General features: G+C 41.1%; 1 protein-coding gene across 2 annotated transcripts; it reads left to right on the top strand.

Moving 5' to 3' along the window:
* Positions 1 to 99: 99 nt before the first annotated feature.
* On the top strand, positions 100 to 15,421 carry strn3 (striatin, calmodulin binding protein 3). Of its 2 annotated transcripts, none has more exons than XM_037695046.1 (16): positions 100 to 590; positions 6,967 to 7,070; positions 7,658 to 7,731; positions 7,809 to 7,887; positions 8,382 to 8,543; positions 8,778 to 8,916; positions 8,993 to 9,128; positions 9,213 to 9,349; positions 9,425 to 9,603; positions 11,214 to 11,261; positions 11,536 to 11,657; positions 12,258 to 12,425; positions 13,487 to 13,627; positions 13,721 to 13,828; positions 13,912 to 13,998; positions 14,685 to 15,421. In XM_037695046.1, the coding sequence occupies exons 1-16, from the start codon at positions 351 to 353 to the stop codon at positions 14,852 to 14,854; spliced, it is 2,094 nt and encodes a 697-aa protein (XP_037550974.1). In that variant the 5' UTR covers positions 100 to 350; the 3' UTR covers positions 14,855 to 15,421. The 2 variants fall into 2 exon arrangements, with proteins under 2 accessions (XP_037550974.1, XP_037550973.1); XM_037695045.1 differs by having other exon boundaries at positions 9,210 to 9,349.
* The last annotated feature ends 3,044 nt before the right edge of the window (positions 15,422 to 18,465 follow it).

Here is an 18,465-nt window from a genome sequence, read left to right as displayed (position 1 = left end):
AAAAAAACACTGCCACTCAACCCGCCATCTTGCTCCTCCCCCCTTTGTCCCGATCTCCGATCCATTCCAATCCAAAGTGGAAACAGAGTGAAAAAGAAGCTGGGTGAATGTCCCGTCATGCAGCGCGGCGGGATTCTCCCACCGTGACCGTCGGGATCGACAGCGAGCAGCGATGGCAGCCGGTTAGATCAACGCGTAAACACTGCGTTTACATCCAGCCGCACTGCCCGAGACGCCGCGGGGCAGCTGACCTCACACCGCGGCGGTGCCACAGACCGGCGGACCTACGGAGGAATCTTGTCAAGCTCGCCCCCGCAAGACAATAAATTTTACAAACGAAAACATTAAACATGGACGAACACCCCGGCGGAGGAGGAGCGGCTGCTCCGCGACAGCAGTTACAACAGCCGGTGAGCAGCGGCAACGTCAATCCACCGATTGGAGCGGTCATGGTGCCCCAGCAGACCGATGACCTGCCCCGGCCTCAGCAGCAATACACCATCCCTGGTATCCTGCACTACATTCAACACGAGTGGGCCCGGTTCGAGATGGAGAGGGCTCACTGGGAGGTGGAGAGGGCCGAACTCCAGGTTAGCCGCTTAGCATTCACTGTGCTAGCTACAGATTAGCCGTTTGCACTAACCACCAGAGGGCTACGTTAAGCAGCGCATAACGCCTTCCTGACACTAAAAAACAAACCTTCACACCGTATACGGTTAAATTTAATGTTAAAATTTTCTAAAAGCTTCATTATTCCGCGGTAAGAAATGCTCATTTACTAGCCGCTAGCCAGGCTTAGCTGCCAAAGATGAATTACCAGCTAGCTGTTGTATCCACTGTCCTCTGTCAGGCAGTAACTGTTTTATTAGTTTGTGACTAAGATTAAAAACCTGCACTGTTTACCAGCAAACATAAGTTTGTATTTGCTGATAATTGATTGTATATTTACACATTGAAATCCTCCCGGTTCGTGACAGTAGCAGAGTTAGCTGTGTTGCTAATGTTGATGCTAAAGGCTAGGCCTTGCACTGATTTCCAGCAGGTACTTGGTGTTGGAGGAAGAAGAGTTACTGTCAGCGTCACTTGCAGATTTTGTGTATGGTGTCTGATGTTTTTTTAAGTATCAAAACAACATCTGGTAGTTGTTAATTATCGGTTCAATCCTCCCGTGATTAAAACAGAAATCAGGAATGTTTGGTTCAGTCAACCAGTGGGCCATAGCTGGTGTTCTGGTGTAATTGGTTTTAATAATATTTGAGGTCATGTGATGTCTTTAAACTGTGTCAGCCATCTTGGAGGTACAGAAGATTCAAAGAAATAAACTTTAAAATTGTTCTGATCTCAACAAACACTTTTGGGGCAGCGGTGGCTGAGTGGTTAGAGCTGTCCTCATTCCATGGGAGAGTTGAAGGTTTGATTCCATCAGCAGTCACATGTTGAAGTGTCCCTGTGCAAGACACTGAACCCCTCATTGGCTCTGATGTGTCCCATTGATGTATGAATGTGATCCGAAGCACCGATTAGTCCCTACGCATTCAGATTATCTTTGTAGAGATTTAGTAGAGTGCTGTATGAATGTGTGTGTGGAGGTAAATGAGGGCACAGACTGTGTTGTAAAGAGCTCTGAGCATCTTGATTAGATAGAACGGTGTTGTACAAGTGTAGTCCATTTACAATTATTTAAAATTAAGTAGTTTGCCACTTGTCACTGCATGGTAATGGTGGCAGCTCTACAGCTGACTGCCCATTATTAAAAGTGACACAAGTCAACAAATCATTGTTTTCTAGTTGTTTATTTTATCTGCCTTGATGAGAGGGATATTGATCAGCAACAGAAATGTGTGAAAGTCTCACTTAAACTATGAAGCAGAAAGAAACGGTCAGAACTGAAAGACTGAGAATTAAGTTGGGATTTCTGGAGTTTAACGGTGGAATATGAGTCATGTTTTAATCAGCAGGTTGTGAGGAAAATGGTACATGACACATTGTGGCTGTCAGCTGTGGAACAGGTGCTGTGAACTCACAGGAAACACCCCCCGGGTGAAAGCTGGTGACTGTCACAGCTCCCGGGAGGGACCATGAAGGTTAAATGTTATACGTTTTTAACCAAATAATTTAGATGTTTGCCTGCCGATGTTTATTTTATTGTCATTAGTTTCTTCTTAGGTGTAGGAAATGCCTTTCTGTATTATGTGCATCACCCTTACAAATGTTTATAAAGCTTTAAGAGAGAGGTTTCAGTCACTTTGTGAAGATCGTTCAATATGACAAGCTTTTGATTCACAGATGTAGGTTCAACAACAACTAACAAATCTCTTTTTAAGCAAATTTATCCCCATTTTCCTCCTAATGATTTAAAGTCTGTGGTAAAATATGACATTTAAAGAGTTAATTAATAACCGCTGAGACTGAGGAATTGTCTTGGAGAAGTAGTAAGTAGTCACTATTTTTACTGGATTTTAAACATTAAGCACAGAGTGATTTTATACTGAGTGTTTTATTCACCTGTTTACACACACAGCTCTTTCCTTTTATTTACTTTTATTTGATTTGTGCTCCTAAAAAGCATTTTGAGATCGATGGGAGTAAACAAGAGGGACGTTGGTGTTGCTGAAAGACACTTTGTGTTTTCTGACGTAAAAACTGCCCCTCGGTCACAAAGCCGTGACTGCTCCCAAAACTATCAAGAGTTTTTCACTTTCACTCACCTGTAAGTAAAATAAACAGTCGTGTAGTTCTTCAGGAACCACAAACAGAGCTTTTGATAAAAGATGAGGATACTGCCATGGTGGTTTCAATATCAGCTCCATGAATTCTTCACCATTTAATAAGAGTCAAATCTTTGTTTCTCAGAAGTCTTAATCTTAATAAGATTATTGTACAACTGTACATGGCTGCCTTTTATGTCTTTGGAATGGTATACAACATTTTAATTTAATTAAAGATATATTGGACACTTAAAATAATCTGCCATCAGACAGAGGCAGCAGCTTACTGTTGAGGTTGTGAAGCAAGAAAACTTCTATAGATTATTTAAATGTTTACAGGTTTCTTTTAATAATTGTTAAACATGAGTTTATTTAAGTTAAATGATATTGTTTCATTCTGTGTAAAAATGTGTATATTTAGCCAAAAATATACATACGTTGTGTTGTATAGCGGCCATTCTTGCTCTGATTTCTAAAGATCGGCAGTGATCAAAGAGAACTCAGTCGCTAAAGAAATGCATATCGCCCGCCACAAGGACCAAATTAAAAAGTTAATCCTATATGTGGATAAATGACAGATTTGTAGATATTTTTTGGTAAATTTTTGAAAATAACACAATATTTTAGTGTAGTCTGTGCAAGGGGACAACTCTCAGCTACTACTGCGCCAGACTTTAGTCTGATTTCTGTAAGAATGACTGACCTTTAGCTGTTTTTGTTTGCTACAGTGTAGCATCCATCTAATCAGGACACCTCCGTAAGGTGTTGTATATTTTTTAAATGCTCAATAATCTTCATCTGTCTTTCATTTGTTAAATGCATCACCTAAAGTGGTGCTCCTAGATTTACTTCAAGGTTGGGGAGTTCGTTTTAAGATTTTTCACCTTGTTTTGTTTAAATTGGAACTAAAAGAGGACAGAAGTGATGCTCAGTCAATATTAGTAGTTGTTAAGTAGTTGGTAACTTTCTTTAGCAGCTGCTTTTGTCTGTAATTGAATCTGTTGGCCCTGACCAGAGTGTGAGCGCGTAAAAAGAAGTGGTTTTGTTCATGTCGGGTCAGATGTCTTCCTGTTTACTCAGTGTTTGTCAGTTGGAGGTGGGAGTCTCTGTGCCTCCATGTTTTAATAAAAAGGGGCAACAGGAGGCTGTAATTGGGCAGCGTGGCCCACTGGGCCCTGCGCTGACAGCCCCGTTCCAGCTGAACGCTAAAAGTAGAATGGCCCAAAATAACCACCACACACACAACGTGAGGTTTGACTCTGTCAGAGCTTAAAGAGTTGTGTTTGTACTGTTACAAGTTTTTTTTACATTTTTTTGAAAATGTACTTTGGGAAAAGTACAAGAACTTCTTTTCTTAGTGAAGAAACAAAAAGACTGAGACTTTTATTTTCACATATCGGTTTTAGCTTTTCTATAAAGTAGTTGTTCGCACATTTCTTTCATTGTGGGGGTGTTTGAGCAGCTCTGCTGTACTGTTTTAGTGTCCTGTGTCCAGGACAGGGTGTTGTCTGGGGTCCTCACTCGGACACAGTTTGTGGTAATGATGCAGTTGTTCGCAGGAAAAGCCCTCATGACTCATGAACTTATACAACCTGGTCTGATCTGTCACCCTGGTAAATTTGAGCCAGTGAGTTCAGCACCCACACATCCATGTACCGAGGCGTCACCACGGCCCGAGTGCTCTGATCTCATTCATCTTTCTCTGGATTGGAGCAGTTGTGGGGCTTCAGTCCTAAAAGTCCATTACTAGACCAAACCAAAACACTAGATGCTGCATTTGTGTGTCTGAGTCTTTCTCCGAAACAAACCACACTAAAACTAAAAGTTTGATCCCATCTGGAGCCTTTCAATCAATTCTTAAGACTCGCTTGCTTGGAGACCAAAAATGTGCCTGCTTAAATAAAAGTTAATTAAAAAATCAATCAACCAGATGTGTTGGAGCAGAGAAACATTTAAAGACCAGGATTGAACAAGACGGTGCAAAACTCTATTCATGGCCGTGCACATTATTTATTTGCCCACATCGTACCTGCTTTGTACCCACAGCTACCCTCATGTTTATATTCAGTCTACATGAGTTCATCTTGGAAATAAAGACAGATTAGGACCAGTAATTTAACTATTGTTATTTAATCTTTGTGATTTTACATCTGAATATTGATATTAATAATTGGTTTTTATGTGAATGTTTCTGTTCAGTGCCCTGAGACAACTTTGTTGTGAATTTTATAAATTAACTGAAATGAGTTGAATACCTGGGTCTTAAATAAAGTTTATGTGCAGCTGGAGCACTTTACACTTTAAGTAAACTGCAGTTACTGTGACAGAAACATTGTTGTCAAATTAAAGCGGCTCGACTGAGACCAGTAAACTAAGAGAACCTGCTGCAAATGTTTCTCAGATCACCGAGTAGTCATCGAGCACGATGCAGCCCGCTGAGATACTACTTTCAGAGAAACCTTTTATTAATACTTTTAATGGCCTTTAAAACAGAACAGATTCACAACACCTGAACTGAAATGTAAATTTTACAGTTTATCGGTTTTGGTGTTTACATAATGCATCCAGGAAGTGTCACCGCGCTTTTTCCACATTTTGTTAAGTTACAGCCTTTTTCCAAAATGTATAAACATAATCTCTTTCCTCAAAATTCTACAATACTTCCTAATGACAATGTGAAAAAAGATTTTTTTTAAGGTTTTTGCAAATTTATTTAAAATGGAAAACTAATTTACATAAGTATTCACAGCCTTTGCCATGAAGCTCAGATTGAACTCAGATGCATTCTGTTTCCACTGATCATCCCTGAGATGTTTCTACAACTTAAATGGAGTCCACCTGTGGTCAGTTCACTTGATTGGACTTGATTTGGAAAGACACACATCTGTCTATAGAAGATCCCACAGTTAGTGCATGTCAGAGCACAAACACCAAGCATGAAGTCAAAGGAATCATCTGTAGACCTCTGAGACAGGATTGTGTTGACGTATAAATCTGGGGAAGGAAACGGAAATATTTCTTCTGCTTTGAAGATCTCAATGAGCGCCGTGGCCTCCATCATTTGTAAATGGAAGAAGTTTGGAACCACCAGGACTCTTCCTAGAGCTGGCCGGCCGTCTAAACTTGGCGATCAGGCGAGAAGAACATTAGTCAGGGAGGTGACCAAGAACCTGATGGTCACTCTGTCAGAGCTCCAGCGTTCCTCTGTGGAGAGAGGAGAACCTTCCAGAAGGACAACCATCTCTGCAACAATCCTCCAGTCAAGCCTGTATGGTAGAGTGGCCTGAAGAAAGCCACTCCATAGTAAAAGGCACACGGCAGCACATCTGGAGTTTACCAAAAGGCACCTGAAGGACTCGCAGACCAAGAGAAACTAATTATCTGGTCCCATGAGACAAAGACTGAACTCTTTGGTGTTAATGCCAGATGTCATGTTTGGAGGAAACCAGGCTCAGCTCCTCACCAGGCCAACACCATCCCTACAATGAAGCAGGGTGGTGGCAGCATCATGCTATGGGGATGTTTTCCAGCAGCAGGAACTGGCAGACTAGTCAGGATGGAGGGACAGTTGAATGCAGCAATGTACAGAGACATCCTGGATGAAAACCTGCTCCAGAACGCTCTTGACCTCAGACTGGGGTGATGGTTCATTTTTCAGCAGGACAACGACCCAAAGCACATGGTCAAGATCTCAAAGAGTGGCTTCAGGACCCCCCTGTGAAGGTCCTGGAGGGGCCAAGCCAAACAGTCCAGACTTGAATCTAATTGAACATCTGTGGAGATATCTGAAAATGGCTGTATAGACGAACCTGATGGAGCTTGAGAATTATTGCAAAGAAGAATGGGACAAACTTTCTGAAGATTGCTCAGCTTGAAGCATCATATTCAAAAAGACTTGAGGCTGCGATTGATGCCAAAGGTGGATCAACAAAGTATTGAGCAAAGGCTGTGAATACTTGCATAAATGTGATTTATTAATTTTGTTTATTTTGAATAAATTTGTAAAAATATCAATTTCTTTTTTCACACTGTCATAATGGGGTATTATGTGTAGAATTATGAGGAAAGCAATTAATTTAATACAATTTGGAATAAGGCTGCAACATAAAATGTGGAAAAAGTGAAGCGCTGTGAAAACTTCCTGGATGCACTGTTTCTGTTCAGCACCCACGTCGTTTTAAATGTTTTATAAATGAGGGTCCACAGAAACAAACTCGGGCTCTCGAGGTGTGAACTTGTGATTTTTGTGTTTCTCCAGGCCAGAATAGCGTTTCTGCAGGGGGAGCGGAAGGGCCAGGAGAACCTGAAGAACGACCTGGTTAGAAGAATTAAAATGTTAGAATACGCTTTGAAGCAGGAAAGGTAAGAAAATGAAAATCAGCTGCTCGTGACCAAATGATGGGTTCTGCTTTGTTGTTAGTGCTGGCTCAGATATATTCACTAATATTTGGTTTAAAGTCTCAGCGAGTCCACCTCAGGGGGTTTTGTACCATGAACAAGTCTTGGTGGTTTCTGGGTTGGTCCTGAAAAATCCAAAACCATTTCCTTCCATCTGCGGGGTCAGATGAGCCAACCTGTGCTGCCACACTGATCCTCTTCATGCTGACAAAGACAAACCACCAGCTGCAGTCGATCATGATCAGGTCTTTTCAAACCAAGACCACTTATACCAGATTTAGGGGATACTATGGATATGTTTGAGCCTATGGGTTTATTTTTATTCATTAAAATCTTCAAATAAAGATGACATTCATGTCCGTCATGAGGGTTTTTGACACGTAAATGTAATAAATTGAAGGTGTTGCTGTTTTTTCTCTGTAGTGGTTTTCCTGTTGGATGTTTCTTGTTAAATATTTCTTCATTTCCATCTTGTCTGCAGCCACATTTTCTTGTTTAAGTCTGTTAATGTATTAAATATTAAATGCTTTTGAATTATTTTGTGTTTTCAGAGCGAAATATCACAAGTTAAAATATGGGACAGAGTTAAACCAAGGAGACATGAGGATGCCGAGCTTCGAGTCCGGTAAGTTAAACGTCTGCTTTAGTCTCCAGCTGGTGGGGCTTTAACTTTATCTCAGCGTGTTCGTTTTGTTTTTTTAGACACCAAAGAGTCGGCGGTCTCTGCTGTTCCTGCCAACAGTCAGCTGATGTGGAAGCAAGGGCGACAGCTCCTCCGACAGTGAGATTATTTTTACATTACCAACCAGAAAACTGGATTTTAACTGGAAAATTACATTTTGCTGTGAAAATGCAAGAGCTGAAGAAACCGAAACTGAGATCTCAAAACTAAATGAAGCAGAGCACTAGCTAAAAGCTAAAATGAGCCAAAGGCTGGCTAAAAGTTCAACAGAGCAAAACTGTTAGCTAAGAAAAGCAAAAGGCTAGCTAAAAGAAGCTAATGGCTTGCTTAAACATATTTACCTGTTCTTGCCATTTGCTCCGTTAAACTTTTAAAGTATAAAAATTGTACAAACGTCCCATCACCTGAATGAGCTGAATATTTAGATTTATGATCGTCTGCTTTAGAAGAAAGTCTGCAGAAGTAGTTAGATTCAAAGCAAAACAGGAAATGCTGAGTCAGGACTCATTTAGTTAAAATAGCTCCTTGATGAAGTGATTAAATTATGTGGCATACGTTGACTCTTGACGTCAATCTTTTTTATTTATTTAAAGGTACCTACAGGAAGTGGGCTACACAGACACGATCCTGGATGTTCGGACTCAAAGGGTTCGTTCTCTGCTCGGCCTGTCGGGTCCAGAGCAGAACGGCTCTGTTGAGAACAAGAACCTGCAGCACCTGATTAACGGGACCGAGCGATGCAAAGACCCCAAAAGGTACACACAGTTGTGTTTATAGGACTTTTCTTGACCACAACCGAGTAGAAGTCTAAGTTCTACTGGCCGTATTGTTATTGGACCAAACTGATTAAAAAAAATGTAACCACCAAACAAACGTGGATCTTCATCCTGAAAAGGTTGAGTTGAAAGTATTTAAACATGTTTTTTTTCACAAACATTGAGTATTTAGATGTACAGATTGTTTGACCACAGCTCTGGTTGTGTGTTCAGGATTTCCAACGACAATCTTGAGACGTTCAACTTCCTGGAAAACGCAGAGGACAGCGATGAGGATGATGACGAGGAGGGAGACTTGATGGATGACATCAGCGCCGACAAACACCACAGAGCTAAAAAACACAAAGCGAACGTAAGCTAGGACCCCCCTCCTCTTCCCGATAATCAGTTTTCTGTTTCTTGTAATGATTTTTCTCCTCCTCGTTCAGGTCGGGAACGAAGGTTTAGCTTCGGAGGATGATGCCGACACAGAGGAAGCTCTGAAGGAGTTTGACTTCTTGGTGACGGCAGAGGACGGAGAGGGGGCGGGTGAAGCTCGCAGCTCTGGAGACGGGACGGAGTGGGGTGAGATGATAATTCTGTCACCGGTGAAACTTTTCAGATAGTCTGGATGGAGCAGATGTTTAAAAAGGTTTCTCTCTGCAGCAGAGCCTCTTCCGTTTTCCACTGGAAGGGGGAAGCCCTTCCTATTAGGAGGGTCGGACGATGTTTTGGAAAGCGTCCTGGGTTTGGGTGACCTCGCCGACCTCACCGTCACCAACGACGAGGCGGACTTTGGCTACGATGTGAGAAAACTAGCAGACAAATCTGCTCTCAGAACTCCAGATGAACGTAATCACGCCGCCCTGTTTCTTCCTCAGCTGTCGTCCAGTAAGGAGTCCACTTTCAGGAAGACGTGGAACCCAAAGTACACGTTACGGAGCCACTTCGACGGCGTCCGAGCGTTGGCGTTCCACCCAGTCGAGCCTTGTCTGGTCACGGTGTCTGAAGACCACACCCTCAAGCTGTGGAACCTCACCAAGACCGTCCCAGCTAAGAAGTACGTTAAGTTGAGCTTTATTTTTAAATCTCAACTTTTATCATTAGAGGCCACACGTTTATTTAAAGTTGAGGTTGTACTTGAATCCTAATTGTGTAAATCCAGAATCAACTGTTTTTTTATGTTTCGTGCATTTTTTTTTGGCACCTAACTCCTTCCTCGTTCTTGCTGTACATATGCTGTTTCAACAGTTTTCATATCAAAACGATCAGGAGGTTTCAGGTCTCTCTTGTAAATGAGTCCTCGTGGCTCAATGGGACTAACCTGTTTAAATATTAAATAAAATATTTTAAAAAAAAGGAGAAGATGGGTGCTGAGATTTTTGTTTTATGTCACTTTTGTAACCAAATTATTCAAATAATTTTTTATTTGAAATCTGCTTTAGCAAACTGCTGCAAACTCTTTTTGTTAATGATAGTTTTGTTATGGATAGTCGTACAACTGCTAGTGGTAATTTTGCTACTGCTAGCATTATTGTTGCTAAAGCTAATTCTGGTAATGCTAATTCTGCTACTACTACTGCAGCCTAAATTAATGCTGACTACTGTAATTCTAGTTCTATTAAAGCTAATGCTATTTTTACTACTGTTATTGCTAATATTGCAAATGCTAATTCTTCCAATGCTGATTTTAGTTAAATATAGGTTCATTCCACTGCGACTTGTATTATTTATTGCTAGACTATTACTAGTAATGCTAGTCTTGGTAATGTTTTTTGTACTACTGTTAATGGAAATATTGTTAATACTAATTCCAACACTTGTATTTGTTAAAAGCTAATGCTATTACCACTATTACTACCTTTATCGCTAGACTGTTATTTCTAATGCTACTTTTGCTAATGTTCTACTACTGTTAATGCTAATATTGCTAATACTAATTCTAACAGTGCGGATTTTAAACACTTATGCTAAATCTGCCACTGCGACTTGTACTATCGCTAAGCTATTACTGCAAAAGCTAGTCTTGCTAATGTTTTTTCTAGTACTGGTAATGCTAATTTTGCTAATGCTAATTTAACCGTTGCTGGTTTTTAGGTTAAGCAAATGCTATTGCTAATTCCACCACTGTAACTTCTAATGTTGCTAATGCTAATCCTGCTAATGACTCATTTTAGGTAAAGGCTAATGTTTTGTTAAATTTAGCTGGCATTTTGCTACTTTTATTATTTGGGTAGCTTTTTGCTACTTGCAGATTTTAATTATTGTTTTTACTACTTTTCGCTTTTGACAAGGTTTCTGATTGTTGTTTTTTTTTGTCATCCTGTTCCTTTTTAGATGTTTTGCTGTATTTAGCCAGTTTTGCTACCTTTAGCAAGGTTTACTTTGAGCTTTTTTTAAATTTTTTACTTAATTTCAGCTACTCAAACACTTTTCAGCAAAGTAATTCAGATCTCAGTTCTTGAGTTGATTGATTTCTGTAGTTTGCATCATTTTCTTAATTCAGTATTTTCAGTTTTCTTCTGAACTAACAGGACACTGATTTATAAACCTTATCAAAGCTAATATTTCAGGAGCAGTGGCTTCAACAGTAACGGATTAGCAGAAGCTGTTTTTCCAGGTGAAAATGTGCTGAATAATCACCTGGTTTCTGTTCTTACTGTTTTTCAGAAGTGCCTCTTTTGATGTGGAACCGATCTACACATTCAGGGGTCACTGGTACGTATAAAACTTGGAATCAGACAGAATTGACCCCGTTTGTTCTGTTTGAGGGCTGTAGCAAATGAGTTAATATTTCTAAAAAAAACACAGATCTTACTTTAAATCATCATTAGTTGGAGAGCATTGATGACGAATTCTGAAAGGTTTTTACTGTGATTTAAGTTTTAGACAAAGGATCAACAGTTGAACAGTCTGAAGCTTCATTTCCATCAAAATAAAGATCAGTACACAACTGAAAAGTTCTTGTTTCTGATCTGACATTTCTCTTCAGTGGTCCAGTCTTGTCGTTGGCCATGACCTCCAGTGGTGAGCAGTGTTTCAGCGGCGGCATTGACTCCACCATCCAGTGGTGGAACATCCCCAGCTCCAACGTGGACCCCTATGACACTTACGGTATTTACTTTTATAAACGAAATGTCTGAAAATGTTTTTTTTTTTGTTTGTTTTAACTTGAATGCATTACTCACATTCTCAAGAAGGTTTGCCAGGGATTTATATTGAAGTAACGTATTTTATTTAAATATGCAGCTTTCAGTTGCATGGTGGTGTTTGAATCTGTGGTTTCAGGAGTCCTGCTATTCTGAGTTAAATGCTGGCGTTCAAGTAGTATAATGTGTTTTGCACAGATCTTCAGTAAAAGATCACCTTTTGTTTGTCTGACTTTATTTTAAAACACTTTACAGATCACAAACTTAAGTCTTCAGTCAGTAAACAAACATCTACATGAACGTTACTTCACCAACTAGCTCTTAGTGAAGGTGTGTTCACTGACTCGGCAGATTTGTCAAATGTCGCCAGACGATGGTGCTGTGAACCAAAAAATAATCATTTAGGATTGTCAGATCAGCGTCTCAGTGTTTATCAGCTCATGTTGAAATCTTATCAGTTCTAGAACCTAAAGAACCTCGTGACAACCATGATTTGTTGGGCTAAAGAATCTGTCCCGTTTAATAAAATCAACCCCTCTGCTCGTTTTTCTCTTGTGTTGATCAGACTCCAGCGTCCTGGCGGGTTCGTGGGCGGGGCATACGGACGCCGTGTGGGGATTGGCTTACAGCGGCATCAAGAACCGCCTCCTGTCCTGCTCCGCTGACGGAACGGTGAAACTGTGGAACCCGATGGAGAAAGAACCCTGCATCAGCACTTTCAACACAAACGAGGGTGAGGATGGAGAACGGAGCGCCGTCAAAGCCAGTTTGTAACTGGTCAGCTTCAGAACCCTTAAAGAACCCGTTTATTTTTCCACTTCAGATTTTGAACCACATCACTGCATTCAAACCACCACTTTTTTTTATATAAATATAAATTTGTGAGTTTTCCCCAGAAACGTACCACTTGCATCTTTCAGAATAACGACACGTCCTTTTTGTGAATTTGCTTTAGCGACATGAATGAGCGGTGAAAGATGGAGATGGAGAAAGAAAACCTTTTTTATTTTAGCAAATTTATAATTCACCAATCTGAGGGGTTTTTCTGGAGATTTGTTTTTTGTTTGACCAAAGTCGGCGTCAGTTTTTTTTTCTGTAGCACAAAAATAACAAAAGCTGGCCACGTTTTTTACAACTCAGTCAAACAAAGGTAAGACTAAAGCTCAAATAAAATCCAGACACGCAGCATATCAGCTCGGACTGGACCTCAGGACCGCCTGAATCAAAAGCCACAGGCTAAAAAAGATTTGAAGCCTCGACAGTCTCAGTGGTCTGAATATGAAGACGTAAACTTTTCCACAGATTTAAAGCAACAACTGCAAAAGCTCGATCAGTTTATTTTGAATTATAAAAATTTAAATTAAAATACATTTTCATAAACAGAACTTTCAAATACTACATTTGTCTTGGTAGAATACAAAATAATTACTGTCCATTGTCGCCAGACTATAACAAAATAGTTGTGATTCTTCAGCTGTTTTTAGCGTCATGCAGGATAAAATACACAGATGTATTGTATTTGTACACAAACATATCTGCATCAATATATCCATGTACATATATTTACATTAACTCACATTTTTCTTTATAAATACTTTTGAAGCATCTTTAGCTCGTATTATTTTTAAAATAGAAAATGTTTGGACCTTCTTTAATCCTGGAAGTTTTCATGTCCTAATTTTTACTCATAAAATCCTAATTTCACTCATAAATTCATATAATTATGAAGAATTAGATTTTTTTTCCCTTGTTAATTTAAATGTATTTATTTTTACCCCACGTGTCCTCCTGCAGAGCACGGCGTCCCCACGTCAGTGGATTTTAACGGCTGTGACCCGGCCCACATGGTGGTGTCCTTCAACACCGGAGACGTGGTGGTCTACGACCTGGAGACCTCCCAGATTGCCCTGGTGCTGAAGGGACAAGGCGACAGCAGTAAGAGCTCAAACACAGATCTCAAGAGTTCAAACTGATGACCTGACCATGTTTCAGGGCGTGAATCGGTCGTTTTCTGTTCTTCTCGCTCAGCTGTCCCGGGTTTGAATCATATCAACAAAGTGGTGAGTCATCCCACCCTGCCCGTCACCATCACTGCTCACGAGGATCGACAAATCAAATTCTTCGACAACAAGTCAGGTCAGTGGGGGGCTGGGTCCGTTCATCACTCCACTTTATTGGTTCTGACCCACCGTTTCAAGCGTTTCTTCCTCCCCCTGCAGGTAAAGTGATCCACGCCATGGTGGCTCACCTGGACGCAGTAACCAGTCTGGCTGTAGATCCAAACGGCATCTACCTGATTTCTGGCAGTAAGTCTCATGTCTTTAAAATTATCATAGATTTATTTTTTTTAACAGCAGAAGGGCAAAAACAATTTTGTTTGCTGCAGTGCATTCTGGGAAAACATCTGTCCTCTGGTCTGGAGGTCTTCTGGCTCCTTCAGATGAAACTTTTCAAACCCAAGTCGTGCTGCCATGTTGTTTTCTGAAAGAAGAGTCATGACCTTTGACCTGCTGACTGAGGCCTGCAGAGTCTCAGCTGGAGCTCACTGCACGGTCTGACCTTCAGGGTGAATCTGCTGTGAAGACTATCAGCTGTCTGAAATGTTTTCTCCTTGTGAATATTTCTCTGTAGAATGATGGACATGACCTTTGACCCTTCACAGACAGATGAGCAGCAACAGCTGCATCTCTGAGGTCATTGCTAATGTCTTTCCACCTTGACGTTGTTAACCCACACCTGCATGGTCCAGATCAGAGGTGGTTCTGATGTGGGTTAGTCTGTGTTAACCTCCGAGTTCCTGTTGCAGCACTGGAACCAGTTTGTTGTTTTTGTTTAGTAAATAACGACACGGGGGAATCTGTTGTATGTTTTTGTTTACTTGAGGTCAGACGAATTCAGAACCTAGTAAAGACCGGACCAGTTTTCTTTAAGTCTTGAAGGCGGGGTGGGACTTCCGTTGGGTCGCTGACGTTCTCCTCGTCTTCCTCCTCAGGTCACGACTGCTCTCTGCGCCTGTGGAACCTGGACAGTAAGACGTGCGTCCAGGAGATAACGGCTCATCGTAAGAAGAGCGAGGAGGCCATCTACGACGTGACCTTCCACCCCTCCAAGGCGTACATCGCCTCAGCTGGGGCCGACGCCCTCGCCCGGGTCTACGTGTAGAGGAGGGGGGAAAGGAAGCAGACGACTGCAGGCCGAGAGACGGAGCTGCAAAACGGGCCGGTCCGGTCACACGCAGGCAGGACTCGGGTCTGTCCAGTTCAACACAAAAGACTGGAGGGGGAGGAGTCTGTCAGAAGACTGAAAACATGTGAGCAGGCGGCGAACGTTGCTGACTGAAGCTGCAGCTGTGAAGGCTGCACTGTCCAAACTCTAGTTTGCCTGCCTCCCACCGCGTCCGAGTCAACGGTAGTGCAATCTTCTGATCCAGACGAGAGAATTCACGCAGCTTAAAGAAAAACTCCCCCGAAATCTGCCCCGGTCGCTAGTTTTCCATTGACGCACATTTCACTACAGCTCACCTCGTTAATCGTTTCAGACGTGCTGCTTCAGGAGCTGCTTTTCACTACAACGTTTTATTCAGCGCCGAGTTTAAAACTAACCGATGACTCTAATACGCAGCCGCTCGTTGGACTAAATGTTTTTTATACCGGTCGAGGCGGTTCGGTTGATGCACGTTTTCATCAGTCATTTAGTGCATTCTGCTGGAAAAGGCTGCTGTTCTCAGGTTCACACAGTTCAAGTAAAAACTGGGTTTCTGCAGCCGAACACGCAGTTTGCAGCGCGTCTGTTTTTGTTAGAACAAAAACTAACGCCTCGCTGTAAAGACAGAGTCCAAACGGGTCAGTTTGAACGTCTTTGTCTGTTCTTTCTGCGTGACTGAAGGAAAACTACAGAAATAAGTTCAGAAAATTAAACGAGCATATCGCTCGCCGCCTTCGGTGCCAAAGTTTTAAATAAAGATCTCTCGTGATCCTTTAGCGCTCAGAGGATGTGTGTAGGTGACTCTCAGCTACTACCGCCCCAAATTCTAGCTCAGTATCTGTAAAAATGACTGAATTTCAGCTTTAAAAAAAAAAAAAATTAGCATTTTCCAATGTTGGTTTAGTTGTGGCGGCCATCTTGAATCAAGTTGGCTACAGTCGTAGACGTGCATTCAGTGATTCTGACCACTTGTGCATGAGATATTTTGCTAACAATCACAGGAACACATAATTACACGATCGCCCGTCTGTCCAGGTGATGATTAAAACCGGTGAGGTTGAAGCGGACAGAACTCGCCTCTTGTTTTTATCTCTTCAAAACGACGTTAATTCAGACTTTAGGTTTTAAAAAGTTTAACCGAGTCTTGATTTGACTTTAGCTGAGTTTAAATTCACTGCATGGACTGAAAAGGAACAGTTCAACCATTTTAAAGTGGAGTTCTATGTCACCTCTTGTGGATAGCTCTTTGAACACCTCAGCTCGGAGAAATGGGTTAATTCTGACCATATTGATGAGCTAACGGCTAGTCTGAACGCAGCCGAGACCAAAGTAGGTCGCTCTGGTGTTAAATAAAAACCTCCCGTCTTTAACACTTATAGCAATTTATGCTAACTTTATTTTATAAACATTTGCATCGCCCTCCGTTCCTCACAGTTTTCATCATCCTTGAACTCATGTTTACAGCAGCTAGCTGTAGCACATTTTATAAAAGCTCTGCTAAAGAAACTCTAAAGTAAAATCTGAGGCGTAAAACGTTAAATCATAGTTTTTGTATAAATTTCGGGGAAGTTTTGACGCTTCAGCAGCCTCAGTGGTCTGAATCGACTGACTGCTGCCTGAAAGCAGCCCCGAAAGTCTTATCTCGGTTCCTATGAACGCTCGTTGCACTTCATTATATCCCACATTAGTTATTTCAAGCAGAAGTGCTACAGCTAGCTGCTGCTACTTACGCTGGGAAACAACAGTGTTCTGGGAAACTGACAGCGGCATTAAAGTTTGTAACACAAAAACAGTTGTGAACAATCAGCCTTTCCAGATTTAAACTGTTGAACTAAAGCTCCATCTACAGCAGGTAAGATAGTCTTTACTTTTACACAAACCCCACCTTAAATAGACTTTAATTGTGTTTTTACAGGGTTTAGTTTTGATGAAACAACTAAGCCAGTTAAGCAGAAACACTCAGGCATGGATGCATCTATTCAGACCCGTTCACATCAACATTAATAAAATGAGCCAAACGGCTCCAGTTTTGTCACGTCAGTCCCACAATCCTTGGTTTTTGTGTTTAGTGACCTCATCTCTGGTTTTTGGGGTGTGTTCCAGCAGAGCCTCCTGGGTCGTCTTTAACTGACCAGAACGTGACGCAGCTTGACCTCGCTTCTTGTCCTACCGTTCATACCATTCGTCTGATCCACCTGGGGTTGCATTTCCGGTTGCGTCCACATTTTGAGCAGTTGTCTCCAGCTCCATGAGCCTTCTACTGTTTATTAATCTTGTCAGCTGTGTTCAGAGGAACATGACGCTGTTTCAGCTTTAACCTGGACGTCTGTGACCTTCTCTCTCAGAGCTCCTTGTTTTCTGAGCATCATGTTCAGAGTTGTGAACACAACCAAACCAAACTACCCAGCTGCTGTTTGTTCCCCTTAAACAGTCTAAATCTATCCGTGCTATTAAAACACGTCTTTGTAAAATAATCAACAAATTGTCCGTACTGAAGCGTTCAGCTTTTGACTGAATCACTTTTCACAGGAAGTGAAGCCTCGTTTCATTGAGCCGGAGGGGTTCAAATAATTTATCCACAGTTCGTCTCTTTCATCGCACACAGACAGCAGCTGTACTCTGACTGAACTCAAATCTGTTTTTATCAAATGTTTTTAGTTCAAAGTGCTGAAGAAGATTTTGAATCATTTAGGGAAACACTCAAAGAGCTGCTTCTCATCCGAACCCTGGTCCATCTGAATGTTTTAATACCTGAGGGGGACTTTTCCTTTAACCCCGTAGAAATAACCGTCTGGATTCAGCTGAATATCTGAGGTTTTAACTCTTTATTTAAAAAAAGTCAGATTCTGTATTTCTGGTGAGATTTAAGCTGATTGGACGTTGGCCAATCAGAGCTCCTCGTTATGTAACGAGGGGAAGAGTCAGGCGTTTATAGCTCGGCTTTAGTTTCTTATTTTTTGTTTGTGTGGAATAAATCTAGTTTTTATAACTCGTTTTTATAAAAATCCTTCTTACCGGGAATGAGGAAGAACCTGGTGGATCTCGGCGGTTTCCATCACAACGCTCACACATCTTCTGTTTATCGCCACACACCGACTCTTTTCTGCTCTGATGTAAAGATTTAAAAAAAAAAAAAACGTGGAGTGGAGCTGCTGCTGACGCTCAGAGAAACAAACTGAACGTCTTGTTGTTTTTATTCATGTTCTATATTTGTTTAAAAGTTCACGATACATTTTATACAAACAAAAGTGTTCAAATCTACGTTTCAGAATAATTGGATTAAATTATGTTTAACAAAAATAAAAATTACAACAGATGTGTTGGCTCAGCCTGGCTACGTCACAAAGACCACAAAGTCAAAAATGATTAATTAGAAGTAAACGTTACATTCAAATGAGTTAATAATCATTTTAATTTGTAATTATTTTCAAATCATCAAATTCAAACATTATTAAAATAATGAACATTTCTAAAAGTAAAAAACATGAAGGTTTTCGTGTTTTTACATCACCGCACTAAACCGTATACAGTAACTACACAAACTGGTGCGTCTTTTCTTTTTAAAGGGA

Source organism: Nematolebias whitei, chromosome 21, assembly GCF_014905685.2.
Source record: "Nematolebias whitei isolate Nwh7 chromosome 21, NemWhi1, whole genome shotgun sequence".
NCBI lineage: Eukaryota > Metazoa > Chordata > Actinopteri > Cyprinodontiformes > Rivulidae > Nematolebias > Nematolebias whitei.
Note: the sequence above shows the minus strand (reverse complement) of the source record. Positions and strands in the feature narration are given on the sequence as shown.

What these genes read in the sequence shown, in the direction of transcription:
- strn3 (XM_037695045.1), top strand. Translation starts at nt 351, where the DNA reads ATGGACGAACACCCCGGCGGAGGAGGAGCGGCTGCTCCGCGACAGCAG. An exon ending in TGGAGAGGGCCGAACTCCAG is followed by an intron (nt 591 to 6,966) that starts GTTAGCCGCTTA and finishes GTGTTTCTCCAG; the next exon opens with GCCAGAATAGCGTTTCTGCA. An exon ending in GAAGGGACAAGGCGACAGCA is followed by an intron (nt 13,628 to 13,720) that starts GTAAGAGCTCAA and finishes CTTCTCGCTCAG; the next exon opens with CTGTCCCGGGTTTGAATCAT.